At 38.1% G+C, this 22,432-nt stretch overlaps 3 protein-coding genes across 5 annotated transcripts in view; 2 read left to right on the forward strand and 1 right to left on the reverse strand.

The window, feature by feature from the left end:
• LOC139774970 (uncharacterized) overlaps window positions 1-22,432 on the forward strand; it is a 168,506-nt gene that overhangs the window by 68,443 nt on the left and 77,631 nt on the right. The window lies entirely within an intron of this gene.
• The window catches only part of LOC139774962 (thyrotroph embryonic factor), a 69,452-nt gene that overhangs the window by 39,576 nt on the left and 7,444 nt on the right, over window positions 1-22,432 (reverse strand). The window contains exons 1-2 of one of the 2 annotated variants that reach the window (XM_071710556.1): window positions 9,778-10,228; window positions 1,332-1,361 (exon numbers count right to left, since the gene is read on the reverse strand). In XM_071710556.1, the coding sequence (XP_071566657.1) occupies window positions 1,332-1,361; window positions 9,778-10,126 (379 nt within the window). In that variant the 5' untranslated portion in view covers window positions 10,127-10,228. Of the gene's footprint in view, window positions 1-1,331; window positions 1,362-9,777; window positions 10,229-22,432 lie in introns of those variants that run through there. The other variant, XM_071710555.1, reaches the window with a different exon arrangement.
• On the forward strand, window positions 18,783-20,327 carry LOC139774933 (uncharacterized). The gene is made up of 2 exons (XM_071710490.1): window positions 18,783-18,998; window positions 19,695-20,327. The coding sequence occupies exons 1-2, from the start codon at window positions 18,783-18,785 to the stop codon at window positions 20,280-20,282; spliced, it is 804 nt and encodes a 267-aa protein (XP_071566591.1). The 3' UTR covers window positions 20,283-20,327.

Consider the following 22,432-nt stretch of genomic DNA (forward strand, 5'->3'; position numbering starts at 1 on the left):
TCTTTCGATTGGTACCTTAAAAGCAACGCAAACTGTATACTCGACAACTAATCAATCAACCAACAATAGAGAGATTAAAGATTACTATTGAAAGTTAGGTACTTCCATCGTACGATAGAACAGATGAGAAACGAAGATGTACATATATCATAATTATGATTGATTATATCTCAACTCGAATTGCCATGACGTGAACACGTGTTGGCAGACTATTAAAAATGGTTGAAATCATGGCAACAACAAGTACAATAATAAAATAACAGAACGATTCGGGCGCTTGAATGCAAAATGCATTTTATTCCAGAGAATGATTATATATTCGATATGTCAAACTATATTATGTATAAAATAAATAATATTAAGTAAATATCACATAATTAATGTATCAAAATTCTAAAATCACGCTTAGATATTAACATACAAATTTTGACAAAAAGTAAAAATGGTGGAAGAAAATCATTTCTTGTTTATTTCGGGTTTCATTGATTAAATGGTTAAAAACAATTTCGAAAAGTGTTGAAGTTTTGCAAAAAACGTCGCATATGGTTAACATTATTTGTCTCTCAAAACACGATTTGAAAATGACGTGAAGAATGAATAATATTTTATAGGTATGCATGAGATTTTTCTTCATATTCTCCGTGACTATCGTAACGTGAGTGGGTATAAAGACATGACAGGATGTGACATCACAAGGCCGGGCAACTCTTCGCATATATGCCGCTTCTCTCCCACCCTTACTGTTTGTGTTTCTCGCGAAATATCGCATATACGTCGATTGACTCTGTTGTATACCTGCATGATGATAATTTATCCGCCGTTCTAACTGCCCAAGATATCTGCTCAATCTACGAATTCTTTATTTATTCGCGGTACAATTGTACCTTTTATTTTTTGCTTTAAGCTTGTTTTTTGATCATCTCGATAAACCAATTTTACAAATATCGTTCTAGAGAAATAATGACTGAGTATCACGCATATATATGGTTTTCTTGGACTATGTGCTAAAAAAATACCTAATATATTTTTATTGTGTTAACTGTCATTTTTCTAAAATGGTATATTTTCAGGAATAATTTAAAAAATAATCGGCTATTTGTTGCTCTGCATAATCGAAATTTCTATTTTTCTACAATCTACAAAAGTATTGTAGTATAAGAAGCGTGGACGTATAACGTAACTGATAAAACGCATGCAAAAGGGAGCGACTTGTCGTATTGTCGGTTTTTTCTTTTGAGGGAGGACAAACACTTCGCGACGGGAATCCTTTTTGTGGACCCTTCGGTAGGGGATATGCAAAGTAAAAAAAAAGATCATCGATGGTCACTTACCCTTCAGAGAGGATGTTATCATGGGGTCACCTGAAAACGATACAATTATAGTATTGCTATTTGAACGTCATGAAAATGAAAGAGGTAAAAAGAGAAAAATCTCTAAGCGAATTTTGCCTCTTCCCCTCTCTCTCTTTCCCTCTTCCTCTCTCTGATTCTACGTGCATTATATACGACACATTATATACTCGCGCGCGTGTCGAAGATCACATGGCGTCCGCGACGCAACGAATCGCATTCTCCGGAGGTAGAGGCGAAGTAAAACAAAGCCCAATAAAGCGAGGAGGGAAGAAGAGCGGACAAAAGGGTCCCTTTCTTTCACGGAGATTGCACGCATCGCATACGAGGATGAGCGCATAGCGCGCGTGCACTCTCTCTCTCTCTCTCTCTCTCTCTCTCTCTCTCTCTCTCTCTCTCTCTCTCTCTCTCTCTCTCTCTCTCTCTCTCTCTCTCTCTCTCTCTCTTTCTCTACGCGTATGCGTGCAGCCTCCCACTTGCGCATTATGTGAGCCGAGAGATAGAGTATCTCTCGCGGCAGGAACATTTTCCAGGTTCTTTTCTGCCGCCCGGTGATCCCTGACCCCAGGGCCCTGCCCATCCGGGCCCACGCGCCCGCGGCCACTTTCCTGCTCTCGGATTCTCCGCATCGCACCGCACGGCGGATTCCGCCGACCTTAAGGTCGGTGGTGATCGCGCATCACCCCACTATTTTTCTTCGGACATTATTTAAAACAGCGAATAGAGAATATAGATACCGACACACGGCGACAGATGCACGTGCCGCGATTATATCCATTCGCGATTATTAATTATTCATTGATGCACCATCGGTTTGCGCCGACAATCTTACGGTATAAGCATCAACGGTAATTACGGCAAGGATGAAAACGTTTGATGCAACCGCACGACAAATAACCGGGTATAGTTATTTATCTAAAGTGTTTTTATGCTTGTCGAAGCTATTAGATACACTTCTAATGATAAGGGGTAAATTCGTTACATTGTCGCATCTCTATTATAATTGCATTTACAGTAAAATATTGTTATAAAGCTCTAGTAATTAATAATAATTTCAAGTATGATATAATAATTAGAAATATACTCAATCTCTATTTTCATTTCTGTTAATTTCATTATAATAAGATCTTTACGACAATTGAGACTCTTCGTTAATTTAATTAACGTTTGTGCATATTTTGTTCTAATAATATTTGCTAATGATATCGGCCAATGATAAATGATAATTAAGCTACAGTTACTCAGAAAAAAGCGCGCAGCGTGCTTTTACAGTTATGATTGCGTAAGAAAATAACAGAGAAAAAGAAGCAGCTGTATATATGTGTGTATTGATAATTTGAAATAAATCGGAATAATTGGAACTTCTCGTTTAAAAGGTATCAGGTCATTTGTAATACAGTTAGAATTACTAAGAACGATGTTAATTAATAAAAGTATCAACAAGTTTAACGTTAAAATAGACCTTCGTTAAGACACCGAAATACCTTGTTCAGACAAATTATATAATTATATGTATATTTCATATATAATTATAAAAAGGATATCTTACGATTACCATACGATTTAGTGTATTTTAAAAATTAATTGGAGTCGAAATCGTATATATAATTACAGTAGTTTTCGATTAAACAATCGAAATTGCCCAATAATACTACGTAGATTTCATCAAATTGAAATAATCACTCCACCTTAAAATTCTATTCAAAAAAATATTAAATCTTATGTCAAATTTAAATTTGAATAATAAATCTATCATTGTTTTAATCGGGAAATTATAGTTTATTGCTTTTATCTTGCTCTGAATTTTTACATCGCAAAGCAACGAAACTGTTTTCTTTTAACAAATCAAGGAAAAGAGTTGCCACGTTTTTTGCAGCGATTTAATTTCGTTTCATTGATTTACTAAAACATTACCAGAAAAATTTCGAATAATTTATTGAAATCACGCATTTTTATTCCTCTCGTAACGCAAAAATTTGAAGTAATAATTTACTTTTACGATCAAAATGAGATGGATTTTATTCTTTAAATAAGCATTTGATTTAATACATATATAATAATAAAATGTTTATCGGAACGCAAAAAGTTTACTGTAGTACGTTGAACAATAAATTTGACTCACGGCGTCTGTTTTCTTTTGGCGGCGTACGCGTGCCGCGTCGTAACCGTCGCGGTCGTGTGTACGCAACACCTCTCCGTCATTCGCGCGGTGACGCTCGAACAGTTAGGCCGCCCGCGCCGGCTCCGCGCGTCTTCGCATTATTCCTCAAAACCGCGATCACAATTACTTTTCGAATGCCAAACTCGATGATTAATTACCAATTAAACGACTGTTAGTCTGCGCAAGTAATTAATTCCCGCAATAAGTGATTCGTAAGATAAATCGAGACGATAGCTGTTTATCTCGACACAGATTTACACGATTTATCTACGAATCAAAATAATAAGGGAAGAGAGTTATAAATCATTGTCCCGTTGCAATAGTTATGGATGATAGCATTATTTTTCTAACAATGCTTAAGCTCAGAGATCTCGTAACGCTTTGATTTTCGCCAATCGTAGTTTGCACATCTTCAGATTCAGAGCGCGGACGGAAAAGCAGATCGATCGACAAACGTAACGGAAAAACTGCGGCAAGTGTCGATCATTTGTTAATAATTAATTTATGCAAGGAATGGAATATTCTATGAGAAGTTATTTTCTCCCGAAAAGTATTTTGAAAAAGTAACGGTAATCGGCTGGCGCGCAACCTCGATGTTTGTTTTTTGTGCCACATACGACGCGGCGATATGTATACGCAAGGCCACGGCGCTATCATTCGTGCATTGACACTCAAACGAGCAAGTAGTAACCCGAGTCATTTCGTTATTACTCCTCGAAACAAAATCAAACTCTATGAACATTTAGCGATTAATTAATTACTGTAATAAACTGTAATACTGTGAACATATCGAAGCACTAGCTATTATTAGGGCGAATGTATCTCGCAGTTTTTTTTATCATTGTTATATTACGATATTTACGGATGAACAATGATTTATCTAATGATACTTGGATTACGATATACATATACATCGGTCGCGAATTTTGAGTATTTCGCGTATATAATGTAAATTGCTTATCACTCGCCTAAAACATCGTGTGGATATAAGTCTCGATTTTCAAACGGTTTATCGTATTTTAATCGCCTCTTAACTCGATTTTATTTGATGCACCGTATCGGTGTCAAAGTAAACTCCCTTAGAGACTCGCATACATAAGTACGGGATTTGGCGATGCCGAGTTACCCAGTGCAATAAAGAGTATAGGCGTCGCGTGTAATTAACGTCGGAAGTTTAAAATTGACGCGCGATTGTCTGTAATTAGTGTATGTTCGCGATTAACCGTATCTCGCGAGTGTTGTGCAACCAAGGAACTGACGATGAGAGGAGGAGGAGATCTGGAAGGCATCGAGTGACAGCGAAGCAACCGTAGGGTGAGTCTTATTCTTTACTTTCACTTACTTTCTTATTTTTTTCTTACGATTTAACATCTCATGAATTTGTTGCTATATCTACCCAGAATTAAATATAAATCATATAAATTGGTGCAAGAAAACAATATATTTGTTTTTCAATTTAATTATGTCATAAATATGAATAAAAGAAAGGAAATATTTTACAGTTATATAGCATAGCTAGTAAGTTATTTAATAAAACATGTGCTAATGTGATTACTGATTATATCTGATAACGCGCTAATTTTATCTTAATCTTGCAGTATATACGCGTTATATATGTATACGCACTAATACTACTTTGATGGCTTATAATTCAGAAACTTTTGATCTCGATTTCCGACTCTAATTAATCTTCAGAATACGCTATTAAAATCTTGTACGATATTATGGGGCTTGTCACGTATAATCTTTCATATAGATATATATAATTTTATGTTTTCAATATAATTAAATAATACATATATAAGCATAAGCGAACTGTCTATTAGGAAATATTGCGTTTCCTTTCTCACTAAATTACAATCAGAAATTAAATTTTGAAAAATAATACTGGACGTACGATGTTAGATTTTTGTAAAGTAAATTGAGAACAATTCGCACTAAATAATGCTGAACAAAATTAAACGATGGCACAAGCGTGATCTTTGTTTAGCTCGTTGATTTTTCCGCTCGCCTACGGTATCACCGCGATATCTGAGGTGCGTTTCCGCGCTCAAGGACGTTGTCCAAGACGTTCCATCTCGCTGCAACAGATAATGCAACGTTTCAGGATAACCAGCGCGGCCGCTGTTTATTTCTAACCGAGCTAGCCGGCGCAGGATACGCAAGTCGTCGTAGTAATCGCTTTCCTTCTCCTCCTCCGTTTTAGCCTCCTGACTCTTCTACCCCCGCGCCGCTTCCACCATTTCTCGCGACGTCGTTACGCCCCTCGTCGTCTCGTTCGCCTCTCTTAGTCCGCCTCTTTTCCGCGAACCTTCGATTCGATCTTTTTCCATATAACAAGATAGAAACGGCCACAATGACCACGACAGAAAATCTCGCGATTTTTCATCGATGCATACTTATGGACGAGAAAAAAAAACTACGAAATTGCGCTTATTAAGAATCTAACCAGCAATCCGCAAGTAATTCCGTTCTGATTAGTGTTCGCAGGAAGGAAGTTATAATTACGGCGATAATGATCTTTTTTATTGTTTTTTATACCGGTTATTAGAAGTAATCCAGAAGCATATATTCTCGCGAATACGTTTCGTTTGTTGTTGGATAAAACAAGATTTTTTAAATTGAGATTCATCTCTTTTAAGACAAAGGATTAGGGGGCAGAGAATTTGTTAAATCTTCATTAACTTCAATTATAATGTTCGAGAATAGCTCTTAGTTATTTATGATGGGTTATGTACGAATAAATGCATTTTGATACAGTGATACACATATCCCACATCGGAGCTTTTTTCAACGTTTGTAATCTTTTCTTTCCTAAATTTCTTTTCGTTTCTACATCGAAACTTGTCATATGTTTTCCTTTAAATATTTCTATTACCAACAATTAGACGCGCTTTGCAATTAACGCTTCTTTTAGAGATGAAAACTTTGCACTTCTCTTGCGCATGTATACATCGGCTGAATCTCATTGACTTATCGATTCTCTCGACTCTGAAAAATCCGTGGTGTATGAAAGTACGGATGCCTAACACGCCGTAAGATAATTAATTGTGTAAACTAGAATATTGCGCTTTTACGAACAAGTCCTTTCCTCGGTACTTGTCACGTATGTGTCCGCCCAATCCCTGTACCATGTACTCGTTGTGCCTACGTACAAAGTGCATGACAGCGGAGAAACAATAATAAGTCATACGCGCAGTTTACGCGATGCCGCGTTGTGCGAGAAGTTACCGTAATTGCGTTCTGACGGCAGATAGATTTACGTTACCGCTCGAAGATACGCGTCTCCTCCAATGTCGTCTCGGTAATCAAGCGATCACCATATAATTCATCGTGCATTGCGAGCTCCTCGTGCAGTAGCATTTTCATTCCGTTTACTTTCTTGACGGTGACCGTCGTTAGCTATTCGTCATTAATCATTTACTTTTAAACGCATCTGATTCTTAATATTAAAGGATTAAAGGCGAGAATTTACAAATCTAAAATTACCGAGAAAAAAAACAAAAATACAATTTTAAGGATTTTGGAATTGGTATTGATCTAATCACTAGTCTTTTATTCATTATTCCATACATGATTTATAACTTCATAAAAATAGAATATATGGTCTAATGTCTTTTACGTCCCATTAGATTTAATAAATTCTATAAATTGTATACTGTATAATCAAGATATACTATATGCAATTAAGTCGATAAATTCGTATTTAATTTTTATTTTTTTTGAGAGAGCGTATGTGTACGTGAAAGTGTAAAGCAAAACGTAATACACAACCGGAAGAAATTTTACGATGACGTTGATCGCGATCCATTTGTGAAAGATAGGGTTATTCTCTCGTGCATCTCAAAACCGATCGGACAAGACGCAATTTGAATAACGGAGTAATATAAAAGTATGTGCGAAAGAACGACATGGGCGAAAAGAATCCCCGTCCATGGAAATCGCGCGCGATTAGATACAGTTTCCGTGTTACGTCGCTCCGCGTGATGGACGTTGCTGTTTATTTCGATATCGGGATTACCTCGAATTTCCATGAAAGAGAAAATAATGCCACAATGTTATTGTACCCGTAACGGCTATTTCCATTTTGCAGTAGCTTTTCTCGGATAAACACGGTAGTCGTCTCGATACATACATTCTAGAAAATTTTCTCCGAAGATAAACTCGGGCAAATAATACAATTCTTATGTGATTGGATTTGAAAACAAATAAATTCGAAAGACCGTAGAAGCAGTAATATATGAGTATCTATATACGGTAATAAAATATAACTTAAATTAACAAAACTCGATTGTCTCAATTATCCAAGAGGTAGCGCAGAATAATTTTATTTACATTTTTCAATTCTTTTTGTATACATGTATATACTTTTTGTAAATTGTATACATTCAGAACATTTTTAGACCATCTCCGCATTGGAGATTTTATAAATTATTAGCTTCAGGCCGCGACAAGTACTTATCCGTTCCTGAATCAAATAGATTAAACACATCGTAAAAGACACGAAAGAAGTTTATGTTTCATTAGGTAGGCGGTAAATGGATTAATAAATATTTATATGAGAGTGTCATGAATAAATAATACGTTCACCTAACAATAAGTACGAAAAGTGTGAGCGCGCTGCATGACGGAAAATACTAACAAAGGAGTATAATTACGGTGTGTATGTGCAATTTTAATGATGTCACTGGAATGCGTCATCTCTACAAAGAATCACATTATAATGCTGTTATTCACAGCTAAGATTCTATTCTGTTAATCATATTAAACTTCGCATTATAATTTATTAATTTCCTATTTCTCACAATTTATGTTACAAGCGTTGAGAGATATTTGAAGCTAAAAGTTTAATTAAAACAATTAAATATTTTTACTGCTACACATAATCATTTCATAAATGTACGTTCGATAGTTGGACACAAAATTAATAAGTGAAAAAGGAACGATATAGGCTTTGAAAATATCTACTTCACTGAGTCTGTATCTCAATAAGTCAATTTATTTCTCTAATACATCTTTTGGTTAAACAAATCCGCATCGCGAGGCGGTACAGCCGTTTAGATGGAAGCAACAGATTCCCATGAATAATTCAGTGGACTATTTACCGATGGTTGCGTGGGCAACTCTCTTCCTCCTTGCCTTTTTGCGAGAGCTTTCGTGGAGTGGTAAATCCCTTTCGTCGTGAAACGCGTTACGCAAACGTGTGTTCGGAAAAATTGGTTCGGCATGTTCGCCATTCCGACGCCGCTGTCATGCGGCGACGGAAACGTCTAATTCCCGAATTTGTCATTTACGATTTATTAACGAAGATAGGATTTACGGAGGTGACACGAAATTGGATCTTTTTCCATCTTAATATCTTTTTACTATTTTATAAGCAGCAAAACTATCTTATTGTTGCGAAGTATAATTCGTGCAACTGCATAAATAGTCCTACATAAATATTGCTCTTTTTTTGTGCGTTTATTGTAGAAGTCAATTGGTAAAATTCACACATGCACGTCTTATGTCGCGCGATACGTTTTCCCCGCTCGCAGCTATAAGGCTTTCATTATTATAATCGCTTGCTATCGTCTTTAGAAAATTGGATCATCTTGAGTAACACCATCGATAGGAAGTCAGCGTAAGGGTGCAAGTGCGCGAGATGCCGGTAGTAGCGACGAGTAAATATTATTTTCGATTAAGTCTCTTTCATTGTGGCAGCATAAACCATAGAATCTTTCTTTGCCTTCATTCTTCGTATTATCGATAAAAGACGGTATCATAAAACTCGCAACGAAGAAACGCGAACCTCTTGGGTATAGCATCGAAATCTATAGAGTCTATAAGAGGATGATATTATAATCGAGATGATATTTAGGATATGCGTAGAGCAGGCCACCTCGAAACCGATGAGGTATATTAATCCTTTCGATAAGATCGATCCATTTAGTGATTGACATATCGCGTGACGAACAAACCGGAGTACTTACATAATTTCGGAAATTCTCCCCGGAGGAGAGGGATTTGGAATACCCAGGAGAAGAAGAGAAGAACGGAGAAAATTTTCGTAAAAATGTAATCAAGTTCCGCGTCTCAGTATCAAATCGTTGTCTCATAACAAGACTGTAATTTAGCATTTAGCAGAAGACATGTTTGTCTTAAGTATAATTAACAGTAAATCGTTGAGTTTTACATATTAATTTGTATGAAATTGCCTCGGTTTTTTTTTAATTACGAAATGGATCGATATTATCAAAATTAATGCGTTGCACGCGAATTGGATACCTGGTCCGTCATAAGGAACGGCTCTCCTGAGCCCGCCCTGTGATCTAATAGGGTGAAGGTGCTGCTGTTGGTCCAGAGGCGGCGGCTGGGTGTTTTGCAGCTGCAGATGATGCTGCTGGGAGGATGGGTAGTGGGTGGAAGCATTTGTCGTAGCGGAGGCGCTTCCCGGTAGCTGCTGATACTGGCTACCCTGATACTGACGGGGATGATGCAGGTGGTGATGGTGGGGGTGCGGATGCGAGTACGGCGTGCACCAAGTGTAACATTGCTGCCAAGAGGCGGTCGCGTCTGCACCGGCCATCCCCTCACCATCCTCGTTCCCCATTCGCGTCCAGCCGCAGGAATCCATTCTGGATTCGATAGTACCTTTTTTTCTTATCGGATGTGCTGTATGGTATATTAGGTCTGAATAGTTTTCGCACAATCACTCGCTATTCAAAGCAGAATCGACATCATGCCAGACTTTGACTTGCGTTCAATAATTCGCTATCGTTTCGTCAAATTCCACTAAATTGATCACCAAATTGATTCCATTAATTTCGCTTGTTATTTACTCACTTTCCGACATAATGGAATAACTTTTTTATTGATTAAGTAAAGTATATTTACTTTTAATTGTTATTTATTTATTCCGTTTTGCAATTGATATTGCAAAGTTAATATTAATTTTCAGTGAGCTTGCATTGCGAAATAATTCATTGATGATTTAATAACGATTTGCTTTTGTCGTTCCAATCGTTTGTCACGATATAATTATAATTTTCTAAATTTTACACAAATTAGCATCATATTTGTTTTGTCCAGTTTTTCGCATTTCGCAGATTGCCATTGAATTGTCTACAAATCCTGCAGACGATACACAGAAATTAACGGATTGAAAGTACTCTTTCGTGTAAATAGTCATACAAATGTACTCTCCGTAATATTTTATCCGACCTCGTGAACAATAGCAGAGTATAAATAGGTTTAATTGAATATAATAATCCCTCTAAAACTTTTTGTCAACTTGAATACATGAAAAGGAGAGCAAAACTTTATATTTGCATAGTTTTTCTCTTCGTATAGAATCCATACCATCAGTAACTTTTTATTATTTTTTTCACACATTAATTTCGTAAAAATATTCGAAAAGAAGAAAATAGACAAAGTAAAAATAATCAATGGAGCTATATTATAAACCTTTGTTTTTAAATGACATGTGCTCACATTTATTATATAAATAATATGTAAATAATATAATTCGAAATTTTTTCTAAATTGATTATGTCACTCGAAGCATATAAAGCGAAAGTGTGAAAGTATTTCATGACACGCCAATCGCTAATCTTTTTCTTAAATATGGTAGTAGTTACATCATAGCGATGAAAGCAAGCGAGATAAAACATATCAAATATACATATCTTTGATTTCTTTTACGTTAATCAAGTCTATGGAAATTATGAGTGTTAGCTATCAAGAACACCGTAACACTATATCACGCGAAACTATATGAGTCTTGCATTAACATTTCGCATACATTTCACGTCACGTAAAAAATAAGCGAAACTCCACATCTCGTCGAGATGAGGAAATGTAGACATTTATTTTCTTTTATGCTATTGCGCGATTAAGACGGCGAATGTATTACGGGCGAGTGCAGCGTAAAATGAGGAAAATCATGATGACGAGGGAACAAGAGTTACGCTCCACCGTGATTGTCGATTATCTCCACGAAAAGAGAAGCTTCCGCTACGATCGATCTCGCGTTTTACGATCCACAACCGTGGATTAAACCTCGTCGCGTTGCTGCGCGAATTCGGTCAGCTTCCTCGAAGTGCCTGAATCTATCGATTGTCACTCTCGCGTCACGGCCCGAATCGGTGCGATCGCAATCGCGACCTCGAAGAAAAGAATTGCAGGTAGATGCACCGTAATGTCGAAGACGTGGTGCGTCTCTCGATACGATCGGCAGATTTACGCGCACGGATGCATCCGGTCGTTTTAGTCCGCGGAGAGGAGAGACTCGCAGCGCGTCGCGTCGTCGCGAAGATCGTCGATGCAATTTCGTACGCACGCAACCCGAAGAGACTCGGGTGATGACTGAGACGAGCGGAAGCTTCTCCTCCACCTCGAAACGAAAGAGGGTTGAGGGCACGAGGCGCGTCGGCGGCCAATGTCGGGGGATGTGCCCGGGTCCACGTGCATCGGCAGGCACGTTTCCCAGTCACGTGTTCGCCAACAACCCCACTCGAGTATTTCTGGAAAGAGCACTTTGGCGTTAATTTCCAAGCCGACAAATGAATACAGGTGAACGGTAAACGTACCAAAAATAAGGGTTTGTTTTTCCCTTTGACACGAATAGCGCTCGTTTAAAATTATAATCGCGCGGTGGCCGCAACAATATATCTTTTAAATCGTGAAATACTTTAACATACTATTTTTATATATGTTGTACTATTTTTAGAAACGATATTTTAAGGCTCTTGGATTATATGTAGTAATAGGTATAGTAACAGAAGTAGACGTTATCAGATTGCTTGCATACTTCCATTAATGTAAAAGCGATGCAACGTAGTCATTGCATAACGTTCCTATATATATCGGTGTATCGATAATCCACGCATGAGATTACTTTGACACATGGTAGTTTATCATCGGACACGTTGAGTTGTCGCAGGTCAGGTCATTTCAGGTCAACGTACTCGTACGTTCGTTCGTGCATACATCGCCCGCGTCTCCGGAATTTCTCCCGCTTCTAACTTCTTATTCTTTTCACCTGACATTGCATTTGCATCGCGCGCGCCCCAGCGCCGACCGTTCATAGATAAGCATCGTATGTATATACACGCATTCAGTAGTCAGTGATAAATATCGAGTATATAATACAGGGTGCCCACAAATTTGCACGTATTGATTTCCAATGAGATTTTCGATCCATTCGAAACTTACACAGATAGGCTCTGAATTAATTTACTTCTGTAAATAGAATTTTAATTTGACGATTAATTGGCAAGATATTTAATATCAAAACTCGAGAAAAAGATCATATGAAATTTTCGTGACATTGAAATCGATTGAATCAGAGATTCATAATCCATTTATTATCTTTCATTGAATATAATTGCGTGATCTTCGTTCATCTTGCTAGAAGATTCTGTTCTATCAGTTCCATCGAATTTAGCATTAAGTACACGGTGTTTATTACGAGCTGTCTGAACCGTTAGGTTAACGAGCATTCTTCTCTTCGCCCATAACCGATCCTTCAACTGCAGCAACGCCGAGCTACCTATGGACGTCGCGCGCATATCCCTTTGTATTTTCCGGTCGAGCGACGATCGTATCCCGGTAGACGTTGATGCTTAGACCCGGAGATCGGCGTAGGCCGACTACGACTCTGTCGTGCGTGGTGCCGCATTTGTTTCTTCTCCGATCGATGATTGAGGCAGATGGGTCGGATGGGCCATCGTCTGCCATGCGACAGATAAAAGCCTCCCTCGCCTCTCCCGTGCGGGCGGGACGATTAAAATATAAATTGATCTGGCGATTCCCCATAGTCCGTCCGCCTCCGCCACGCATGAGGTAATTCTCTCATCGCTTCTATTGTCGTCGCTGTATCGCGACTCGCCCAACAATTCGCCTTTGCACAACTTGTCGCAATTCTCGACATACTCGAATAGAAGATTAGGGATCTATTTTTAATTTTTAGATCTTACAGAGAAATTGTCAGAGTGCTTGTTTGTGATCGCAAGAAGAAACTTCCCTCAGTTTAAAGCCGATCAAAAAGTCGATCGATTAAACTAGTCTCTAAAAATGCAACTGACCCTTGCACTCGGCCACTGACAAGAATAGATATTGTGACAGTAATAACGTCGTGTAAGGTTCGTTTCAAAAAGTTTAGGTCAATATGGCATGTTTAAGATTTTTACTTTGTAATATTTCGCACCGTAATAATTGCGCAATTATTTCTAAATTGTGACAAAAACTAAGGAGGGCAAACCGCCTCTCTCACCCCTTTCACGCGTTTACCTCGCATTTAACGATCCCCACCTAGTCGTGCCACCCCCGTGAAGCCACCCTCGGTAGAAATTCCCGTCGCGGAGCTACCTGTTCACGTGTTACGCCACGTGAATCGCGCTGCATAATAAGAGCGCACGTGAGCGCCGTTTCTGATGTTGATTCTCCATTGCATCCCGGGTATCTCCGAGTTATTGGAGGTCACGTTCCATTTATATCGCGTTTCCAATTTTCAAACGCCGGGATTATCCCCGTAAAAAAAACAAAGATCTGTCCCGGGACGATCTCGTCGTAAAATTACGAGCGCGAAAGAGCGCGTCAGAGCGGCAATCTCGGTGCGGACGCGCCTAGGAACATCCGTGTCCGGCTCGTCGACCGAAGGTCGCGTTGCATCGCAAGCGTAACGTAGTAATTACCTTTTTAATTGACACGTGGAAACAGCTATTTCTCACGATGAATGTGAACGCGATAATAATGTTACATCAAAACAAAATGATCGATCCAGTTCAGTTCATCAGGCATTCTCACGGAAAAAAGAAATATAATGATTGTTACAACTCAAAAAAAATTACGTGAGAAAATACCTTATCTTCGAAATTAGGTTTAACTACTATATTATATTGTATATTAATTATCATTAGATCTTTCATTCGTTGGCATAATTAGCGTTTTATGCTTGTCGGACGATTTTTCACAGTTCGTCTACTAGTATTCCTACTAGTATTCCAGGATTAAACTCTATCTGGCATGCGATTTAAAAAAAAAAAGGAAATTCTCATTCGCACGCATGACAATATAAAGATGCGTGAACAAAGCTCGCGCGGTTCGAGCGTGAAAAACAGATTTCTAGTTCCGCGAAGCGTTAAAGGCTGGGAGACTGACGATCTTATGTTATACGTCATACCAAACGAATCGTGAAGCTGCGCGCGCCTTTCGCTTCCGGTTCACCGATCTCTCCACATTCGTTAAGCCACCTTCTCGGTCCCCGGCCGAGTCGGCCCGACATTTATGCGGCCGAGGCACTTTCGCTCGGCCGCGTCGAGCCGGCTCGCCTCGATATAATGGATCCATCTTTAAAGCAATAATAACCTCGTAAGAGGCGCGCGATGACTACGCTCTAAATCCTCGCGCACCTGATATTAATAAGCTCGCGGAGAGAGAGCATCCACCCAAGAATTTTCTGAATTTTTGAAAAGAGAGAAAATATCCGGCGCGCAATGTATCTGTCGCGATATTTTTACACATGATACTTTTATCAATATTATCACTCCTGCGAGATTTCTTCCGGTATCTATTAATTTTCACAAAGTTCGTACAATATTTTTGAGACACCGGACATAGTGATTAAAAAACATCTCGTTTAACATGATTGTCTCTCTAAGGATGTAATCTCTTTTTTCTTTCTGGAGACTCTGTTCCATGGTCGTTACGATTTCGTCACAAAAATCCAGGAAGTGACGATACGATTATGGTAAAGATTTTTTCTTGTCTACGGACGACACATTATTATTTGTGATCTCCGCTCCGAAACGGTACAAAGTGCACGGTAATCAGAAATTCATGGCTTCCTTCTTTTCATTCATAGGCAGCGCAATCATTTTCTCTCTCGCGCAGCTGATTATTATTCAGTAAGTTCTCCTTGACCGTCTCGATTGTTCCCCGTGCACATTCTCGCGTGCCGCAAGGTCGAAAATGCTAACAATGGACACACGTTAACGGCGTGCACTTATACACGTGCGTCATGAAATAGTAAAAATATTTCCTATTTCATAAAGTAATTCTCTGCTATTCTTGTCAGTTTGGAGAACCTGTGTATCTTGTGTAGACAGCTCGGCATTTACGAGTGTACGATGATTACTATCTCTGGAGTGTACTTGGAACATATACATAGAATTTATTTTCTAATCATTGTATCTACACTTCACATTGTCTCGACACTTTTATCACTTAAAACTCTAAACGTATCTAAATAAATTGTATTATAAAAGTATAAGCAACTATAAGTAGCGCAGATATGGTAAAATTTTTACTGGAACTAGTTTCCATCGCTATTGAGCACATAACATTGATACACCGGCAGTAATCATCATTTGCACGGGAACGCGCGTGTGTGTCGCGTGTGACAAACGCGCAGTACACAGCACATCGATGGTCTGCAACGCTTATGTGTGCGATCCGTATGTCCGGTGCCCTTGCACGCGCAGGTGAATGCTTGGAGAACGCATGTATGTATATCGTTTCTCTGGCAATTTATAGATAATTTCCTTCTCATATACCTCCATGTGCGCTGAAAAAGACAATTGTCACGACCTTTCGTTGCGTGCATTTATTATATAGTTATTTCTCATAGTTTCAGAATGTATAAGTTTTTATTTTAATATTATCAGGTATTTTTTTAAATTAGATAATATTATTATCGAAAGTAAGATAAAAAAGGAGTTGCAGGGAAGCTATCAGGCCCAGGCATTGACGATTTCTGCGTTATCGTTGTGAACATGGTATCAATGACGGGCTTTTGGCGAAACCAATTCCCTTGAAGCGATACCAGATGCCGGCAGAGTCTATATGTGATCCGTGCTGCACTCTGCAGGAACTTACTCTAACGTGATTTACCGAAGGATCTTTCGTCATTCATCTCGAGTCGAATTTAACTTTTAAATGTCAACTTACGAGATTTGAAAAAACCGTACGAGTACAAGGATATCTATATACGAAATAACCATTTTCCCATTTTTTCATGTAGAAATTCTTGGGACAATTTGTATTAAGCTCCCCTTTAACGAAATGCCTTCTCGAGGCATCAATAGCAATTAAAAAACTGTGAAACATATAAGGAAATACATTTTAGAATTATGTGAAATATTTTTTCTAGTAAAATAAGACTGTTCCAAGATTATTTTAATTTCTGGTTTTTAAACGCCAAATTTTTTTTATTTAATGTTGAAACAAGATAATTAAAAAGTATACTGTTTATAAAGCTTTTAGTGGAGAATATCGTTTTTAAATTCTACAAACGATCTACACAAAAATGAAAAGAAAGCGTGGTAATATTGTACAAACACTTTGTATAAGGAACAACACATCAATGGACACGCGCTTGAAGCGATGCATATTTATTCTTTTGTAGTGAAATGATACATAACGATAAATCATTCACGATATTGACAATTTTATTGCAAATACTTTAGAAATCAGTCGACCATACTTAACAAACTTTGATCGCATTTGCAATATAAATAAGTCTAATAAAGCATATTATATCTGCCAATCCTCGTAATTGCAACACCATCGATAAGATGATAAGTCGCATCGATTTCCGTGATAAGACAGGCATACCTTTCGTTATCGTACTATATCGTGTAATAAGAAAATCGACTGGTAATTTAAACATGTGCGCTCCCAATTGTACAAATTATGCACGAAATCCTTATACATGGATAAATTTTGATCCCGCTTAAATTTACATAATAATATATTTCTAAAATAAGATACGTGTTTGTCATGTCAACTATATTTTACGCGAAAAATACGATATATCGGTAATCAATTTTGATATATTTTATATTAGAAAATAATAATATAGCTAATAGAGAGTCCGGCATCGCCTTGATCAGGAGATTCAAATACCCGGAAGAGAACTATATTTACAAAGGTGTATAAGAAAAGAATTCCGAGCTGTCACGGCACAAACGTCTGACATGCTACTCTGGTGCCATTTTGCGCTGTTTTATTTCTGTTCGAGATAGCGACAGAAAAAGAGCGAGGGAAGAAGAGAATGAAAGAGTGAAAATGCTCGCTACAAATAGACATTTTGGTATAATATCTTTTCTTATCTATATAACAATAATGGCTTTATGTCACTAATTGAAATTTATTCTAAATGTGATTAAATTAAGTAATAGAACTAAATCAGTACAAAATATGATTGAAAAGCTGTTTTATCTGGAACTTTAAGAGTCCAATAATCTAAAATTCGGAAATCAGAGTAGCGTATAATAATTAAACAATATATATAATTTATTTAGAATCAATACAAATAATTTGACTCGTAGAATAACTCATTTTCTATCGTTTAAGTGCAAAATATATATATATAATTTATTTCAATGATTTTTTTGCTGTTACCAGACTGACAATGTAAATATTGATTTAAGTGCGTCGATTGCTAACGAACTCGAAACATTTTAGTCATTAAGCAGATATCCGATTTGATCGTAATTTATTCGCCTCGGCGAAGACTTTCATTACCGTACTTTGATTATAAGTCCGATTACAAGTCAACGTAAGATAGGCAGGAACGAAGTTCAAGGGAAACCGGTAAAGAGCATATGCTGAGCGCGAAATAATTCGCGATTTTTTTCTTGAAAGCAAGGAAGCTTTTATTATGAAGTCTATAAAAACATTTCAGAATATTTTATGCAGTTAGTGTTCAGTACAATGCATAATATAGTTCATGATTCATTCATTTATTGCGTTTTTATAGCTATAGCGATTACGATATTTTCGATATTAAAAAATCGAGAAAAACAATGATATAAAATATAAAAAAACATGATCATCGACGAGAATGACGATCATTCCCCTTGGATACCGTTTTGTTGAAATCAATGAAAATTTCGCGTACCGAATTCGAATTATCAGTAAAAAAAATGCAGGAAATTTAAAATAATTCAGAGTATATAATTTATTGTGCCGCTCGTATCTGATGGATTGCGATACGTATTCTCGGAAAGAAAGTATAATTAAATACATTCCTGCCATATTCTACGCAACGCAGGTAGACATTCCTACATCTAAGCAGACCCTTAGACGTCATTAAGTCTTTACGTTACGCGATCTTCATATATACAAATTCTTTCAATGAAATTAATATTTATGCGAATAATAAAACTTTTCCGCCGGTTTCGCACGTGATCTTTGATGAGTAATAGTATCGGTAATAAAACTTATCAAGATGACGCAATTGTGCATACAAAGTATAGTAAAGAATATAATTGTTAAAATTAGTAGACATGCCTGGTAGGCGGACTCCAAAGGTCGAGGCCCTGGTTGTAAACGCTATACGTAGGCTGCAAGATGTGCAAGGTTCGACATCGCGGGAAATTAGCAACTATATTTCCCAGGAGTACAATGTTCCTAGCGAGGAGACCAGGCGGCAGGTCCAATTAGCTTTACGACGCGGATTATCCTATGGGATTCTTAAGCGTTCAAAAGGGTATGAATTTGACGCAAATTCCGATTAATTATCGATAATTAAACGATTCTAGTAATTTTATTTGTCGTATTTAATTTAAAGCTCGTTACACCAAGATTACAACAAATTTTTACGTTCCGTTAATATATATATTCGGTTAAACAATGGTAGTAAACTAAACTCTTTATTTGGGCGGAAGGTATATTTTGAAAGTTAAGTTGTACGTTTTGACTTCTCGAGAATTGTGAGACATTACGGGAGAGGCGTTAAGCATCGCGTAATACATTGAACGTACGATGTTATATTTTCTGCACTACGAAAAACTCGCTTATCAATGCCAATGATAAAGCCGCTGGGTCAAAAATAAAGCGCAATAGATTAAGTCACGATTACGAGGGCGATACGTGACCCACTTCGTAAAAAAATATTTTGATCGCGTCGACCACACAATGTTCCCACTTGATCAAATAACCGTTGTGTCACACCTTGCGAGGATGGTGTAACGTAATGTAATATGCATTGATAAAGACACTTAATTTAGTCATTAAAGAAACTTTAAGTCTGACCTCCAAATGCTGAGTAACTAACAATAAGCATATCTATTTAAGAAGAGAATTCTGCCGCGTGATGTTAACTATTCCTCGGCACATGTATTTCATTCATTCACGACAAAAGTTCTAGGACATTGAATGCGAAGGCGATTGTAGTAATTTGTTATAATTTACGCTAGATAGTGATTATTGTGATACTGAAACATTCTACCGACATTCTTCTCAGAGGATACTATTCGTGCAATCGCGACTACCTCGGACAGCTCTCGTTAGGGAATGGCACCGGTGACGGGGTGATGGAACCTTGTCCAGCACAACCTTGGCGATTCGGCATACAAAAGAAAAGGAGAGCTAAAAGAGCAAGGCAAAGAAGAGCTAGAGAAGCAAGAGATAAAAGAGCAAGAGAAAAAAGAGAAAAAGAAAGACGAAGAAGAGAAAGAAGCCGCAAATATCGCAGAACGTCACGCACCCGGAGAAGAGGCAGACGTCCCTCTCGAAGGCGTCGAAGGAGGCCTAGCAGAAGACGAAGCAGAAGAAGAAGAAGAAGAAGAGTAGGAAGAAGTCGAAGAAGAAGTCGAGGAAGAAGTCAAGGAAGACCTAGAACACGCGCTGATCTCGGCGAGATAGAAATGGAGGCGATGTTTCCGGAGCCGAAGAGGAACGACGCCGACAGGAAAGACGAGAATCTTCACAAAAGCGAAACTTCTATATCCGAATATTCAGACGAACGGCACTCACAAAACTCTCCTCAGAATTCTCAATCCTAAAATACGTCCGATGACATTTAGAAATTAATGAAAAATAACGATACTTTTTTTTTCAGAAAGAGAAAAGAAAATAATGTGTACGTAGATCACAGTAAAGAAATTATTCACTTGTTTATTCGGTACAAAGTATCTCTAAGTATCAAAATTGAATTTCACAGATATATAAAATTATATTATGATTGCTTAGATGTCCGCAATAGCGTACTGTTACATTTCTACACAAATTTTGAGATCTTGTGTATATGTACTCTTTTATTCTGGAATTTTGTGTACGCCATGTTAATTATTACAATTATCTTTCCATACGGACGTACTTGTTTTTAATTCTTGCACCGTAACATTGCAAGGGAAAGAAACACGATCGTGAGATTGACCGAAATTACGCTGTCTGCCACACAGCGTGAAATCCGAGCCTCCTGAGAAACAGACGCATTGAACGCAGGGGTCCGTGGCATCTGTCGACAGCCCTGGACGCGGCCTTGCCGGCTAATGATAGTCGCGCTAATGACGAGTCTGCACACGCATGTATGCGCGCACCGCGTGACTATTTCGCCTAGCAACTCTAGGACTAGACGCAAGACGCGTCGCGGCGGATCGCAGCGGTGTTTTGCCCCGTCGCGCCGCCAGCTGTGAATGATAAGTGCATGCGTATGCGACGCGTATGCAAATTACGTTCGAGAACGAGCTGACGATATTTTAGAGACAGGTTCTTTTGACGAGTTCCAAATCTATCTCTGCTTTCCCGGATAGCAATTTTCGGATATAGATAGCCAATATAGGTTCCATAAAATTATTCCGCAGGAGGATCGTCCTCCCATAATTTCGGCCAATAATTTCGAACGCAATCCTAAAACGTCATATATATTCTACCAATTTGAATATCGAGTTTACATATTTATGCCTGTGCATTCACCGAATTTAATTCAAATCGTCAATTACCGCAACTCACGTGAGGGTTATCTTGGGTAGGATTATTGAACATTATTATATCATATTGATTAATTATGCTTATCTCATTCAAAAGAACGTACATTCAGTGATGTAAGAAATCTTCGTTCAAATGACGAAAACCGACCGAGAGGCAATCCTCTTTATTTTGTTTATACGCAATATCGGACGCCGGTATAATTATTGCAAGATTAATTTGATAAGGCAATTTTTATCTCTATAATCCGCTGCATACTTACGTTGACTTCCAACACGGAAGCCTCGATATTTCGATACTAAGGCTTCGCATTCCAAAACTTGTACTTGTGCGATTTGTATAATTAATTTTTTCTTCGTATATTATTGACAGACTGGCTAACAGACGACGATGATTAATACAGAACATAATTTTTATGTCGACCTACGGGATCGTTAATAAACGGTTCTGCATTAGCTCAGTTATTAATTGCTTGTCTATCGATAGAAAGCTAAATATATTTTAGAAGAGTTATTATTGTTTCTAACGAAGAACGATATTATAAATTGTCGCTATTTGAGCTTGCCGCTCTTTTACATGCCGCGAATGTAGAGAAAATAGCTCTCGGAGCGATCTCGCGGAAACTAGGTCTACCAAAGACTGATTTTGTGTACGATAGTATATCCCGTCGGTACAGTGATGATTAAGTGACATATACTAGCGCGATGAAAGCGGTTTATCACGAGACTAATCACACATTGTCGCCATACTCATCGTGCCGAACGCTAATTAAACATTCGCACTTGTGTTTCGACAAGTGTCTAAGTAGAGGAGGGGTCCGAAAATCAGTAGAATTTCAGTTCAATCTTCGATGATATATAGAGCGATGAGAATAATAAATAAGACTTCTGTACTGCAGCATCGAGGATTGAACTAACTGGTTTCGAACTAATTGGTAAAGTTGTCCGACGAAAACACCATTCGTCTACTTGCTAATCTAATAACGGAGAGATCATCCCTTCGTTTTCCTTTAAAGAAGCGTATCGGAAGAGGGACGAGATAGAGAGACGCGGAAAAAGAGAGAAAGAGAGACAGACCGTCGTCGTTTCGCCGCGAAACCGAAAATACTCATGTCGGCCGGTATGTTGAAACCTGGCATAAGTTCTGGCGGGTTGCCAGAAAAGCGGTACCCGCTTGGAGGCCACGCCAGGCCACGAGCGATCGGCCTCAGCCCGAATCTTTAACT

The sequence above is a fragment of the Temnothorax nylanderi genome, unplaced genomic scaffold (assembly GCF_030848795.1).
Source record: "Temnothorax nylanderi isolate EJ_2023f unplaced genomic scaffold, tnyl_v1.0 TNYL_tig0090_pilon, whole genome shotgun sequence".
In the NCBI taxonomy this organism is placed as follows: domain Eukaryota; kingdom Metazoa; phylum Arthropoda; class Insecta; order Hymenoptera; family Formicidae; genus Temnothorax; species Temnothorax nylanderi.

What these genes read in the sequence shown, in the direction of transcription:
- LOC139774933 (XM_071710490.1), top strand. Translation starts at nt 18,783, where the DNA reads ATGCCTGGTAGGCGGACTCCAAAGGTCGAGGCCCTGGTTGTAAACGCT. An exon ending in CAAAAGGGTATGAATTTGAC is followed by an intron (nt 18,999 to 19,694) that starts GCAAATTCCGAT and finishes AATTTACGCTAG; the next exon opens with ATAGTGATTATTGTGATACT.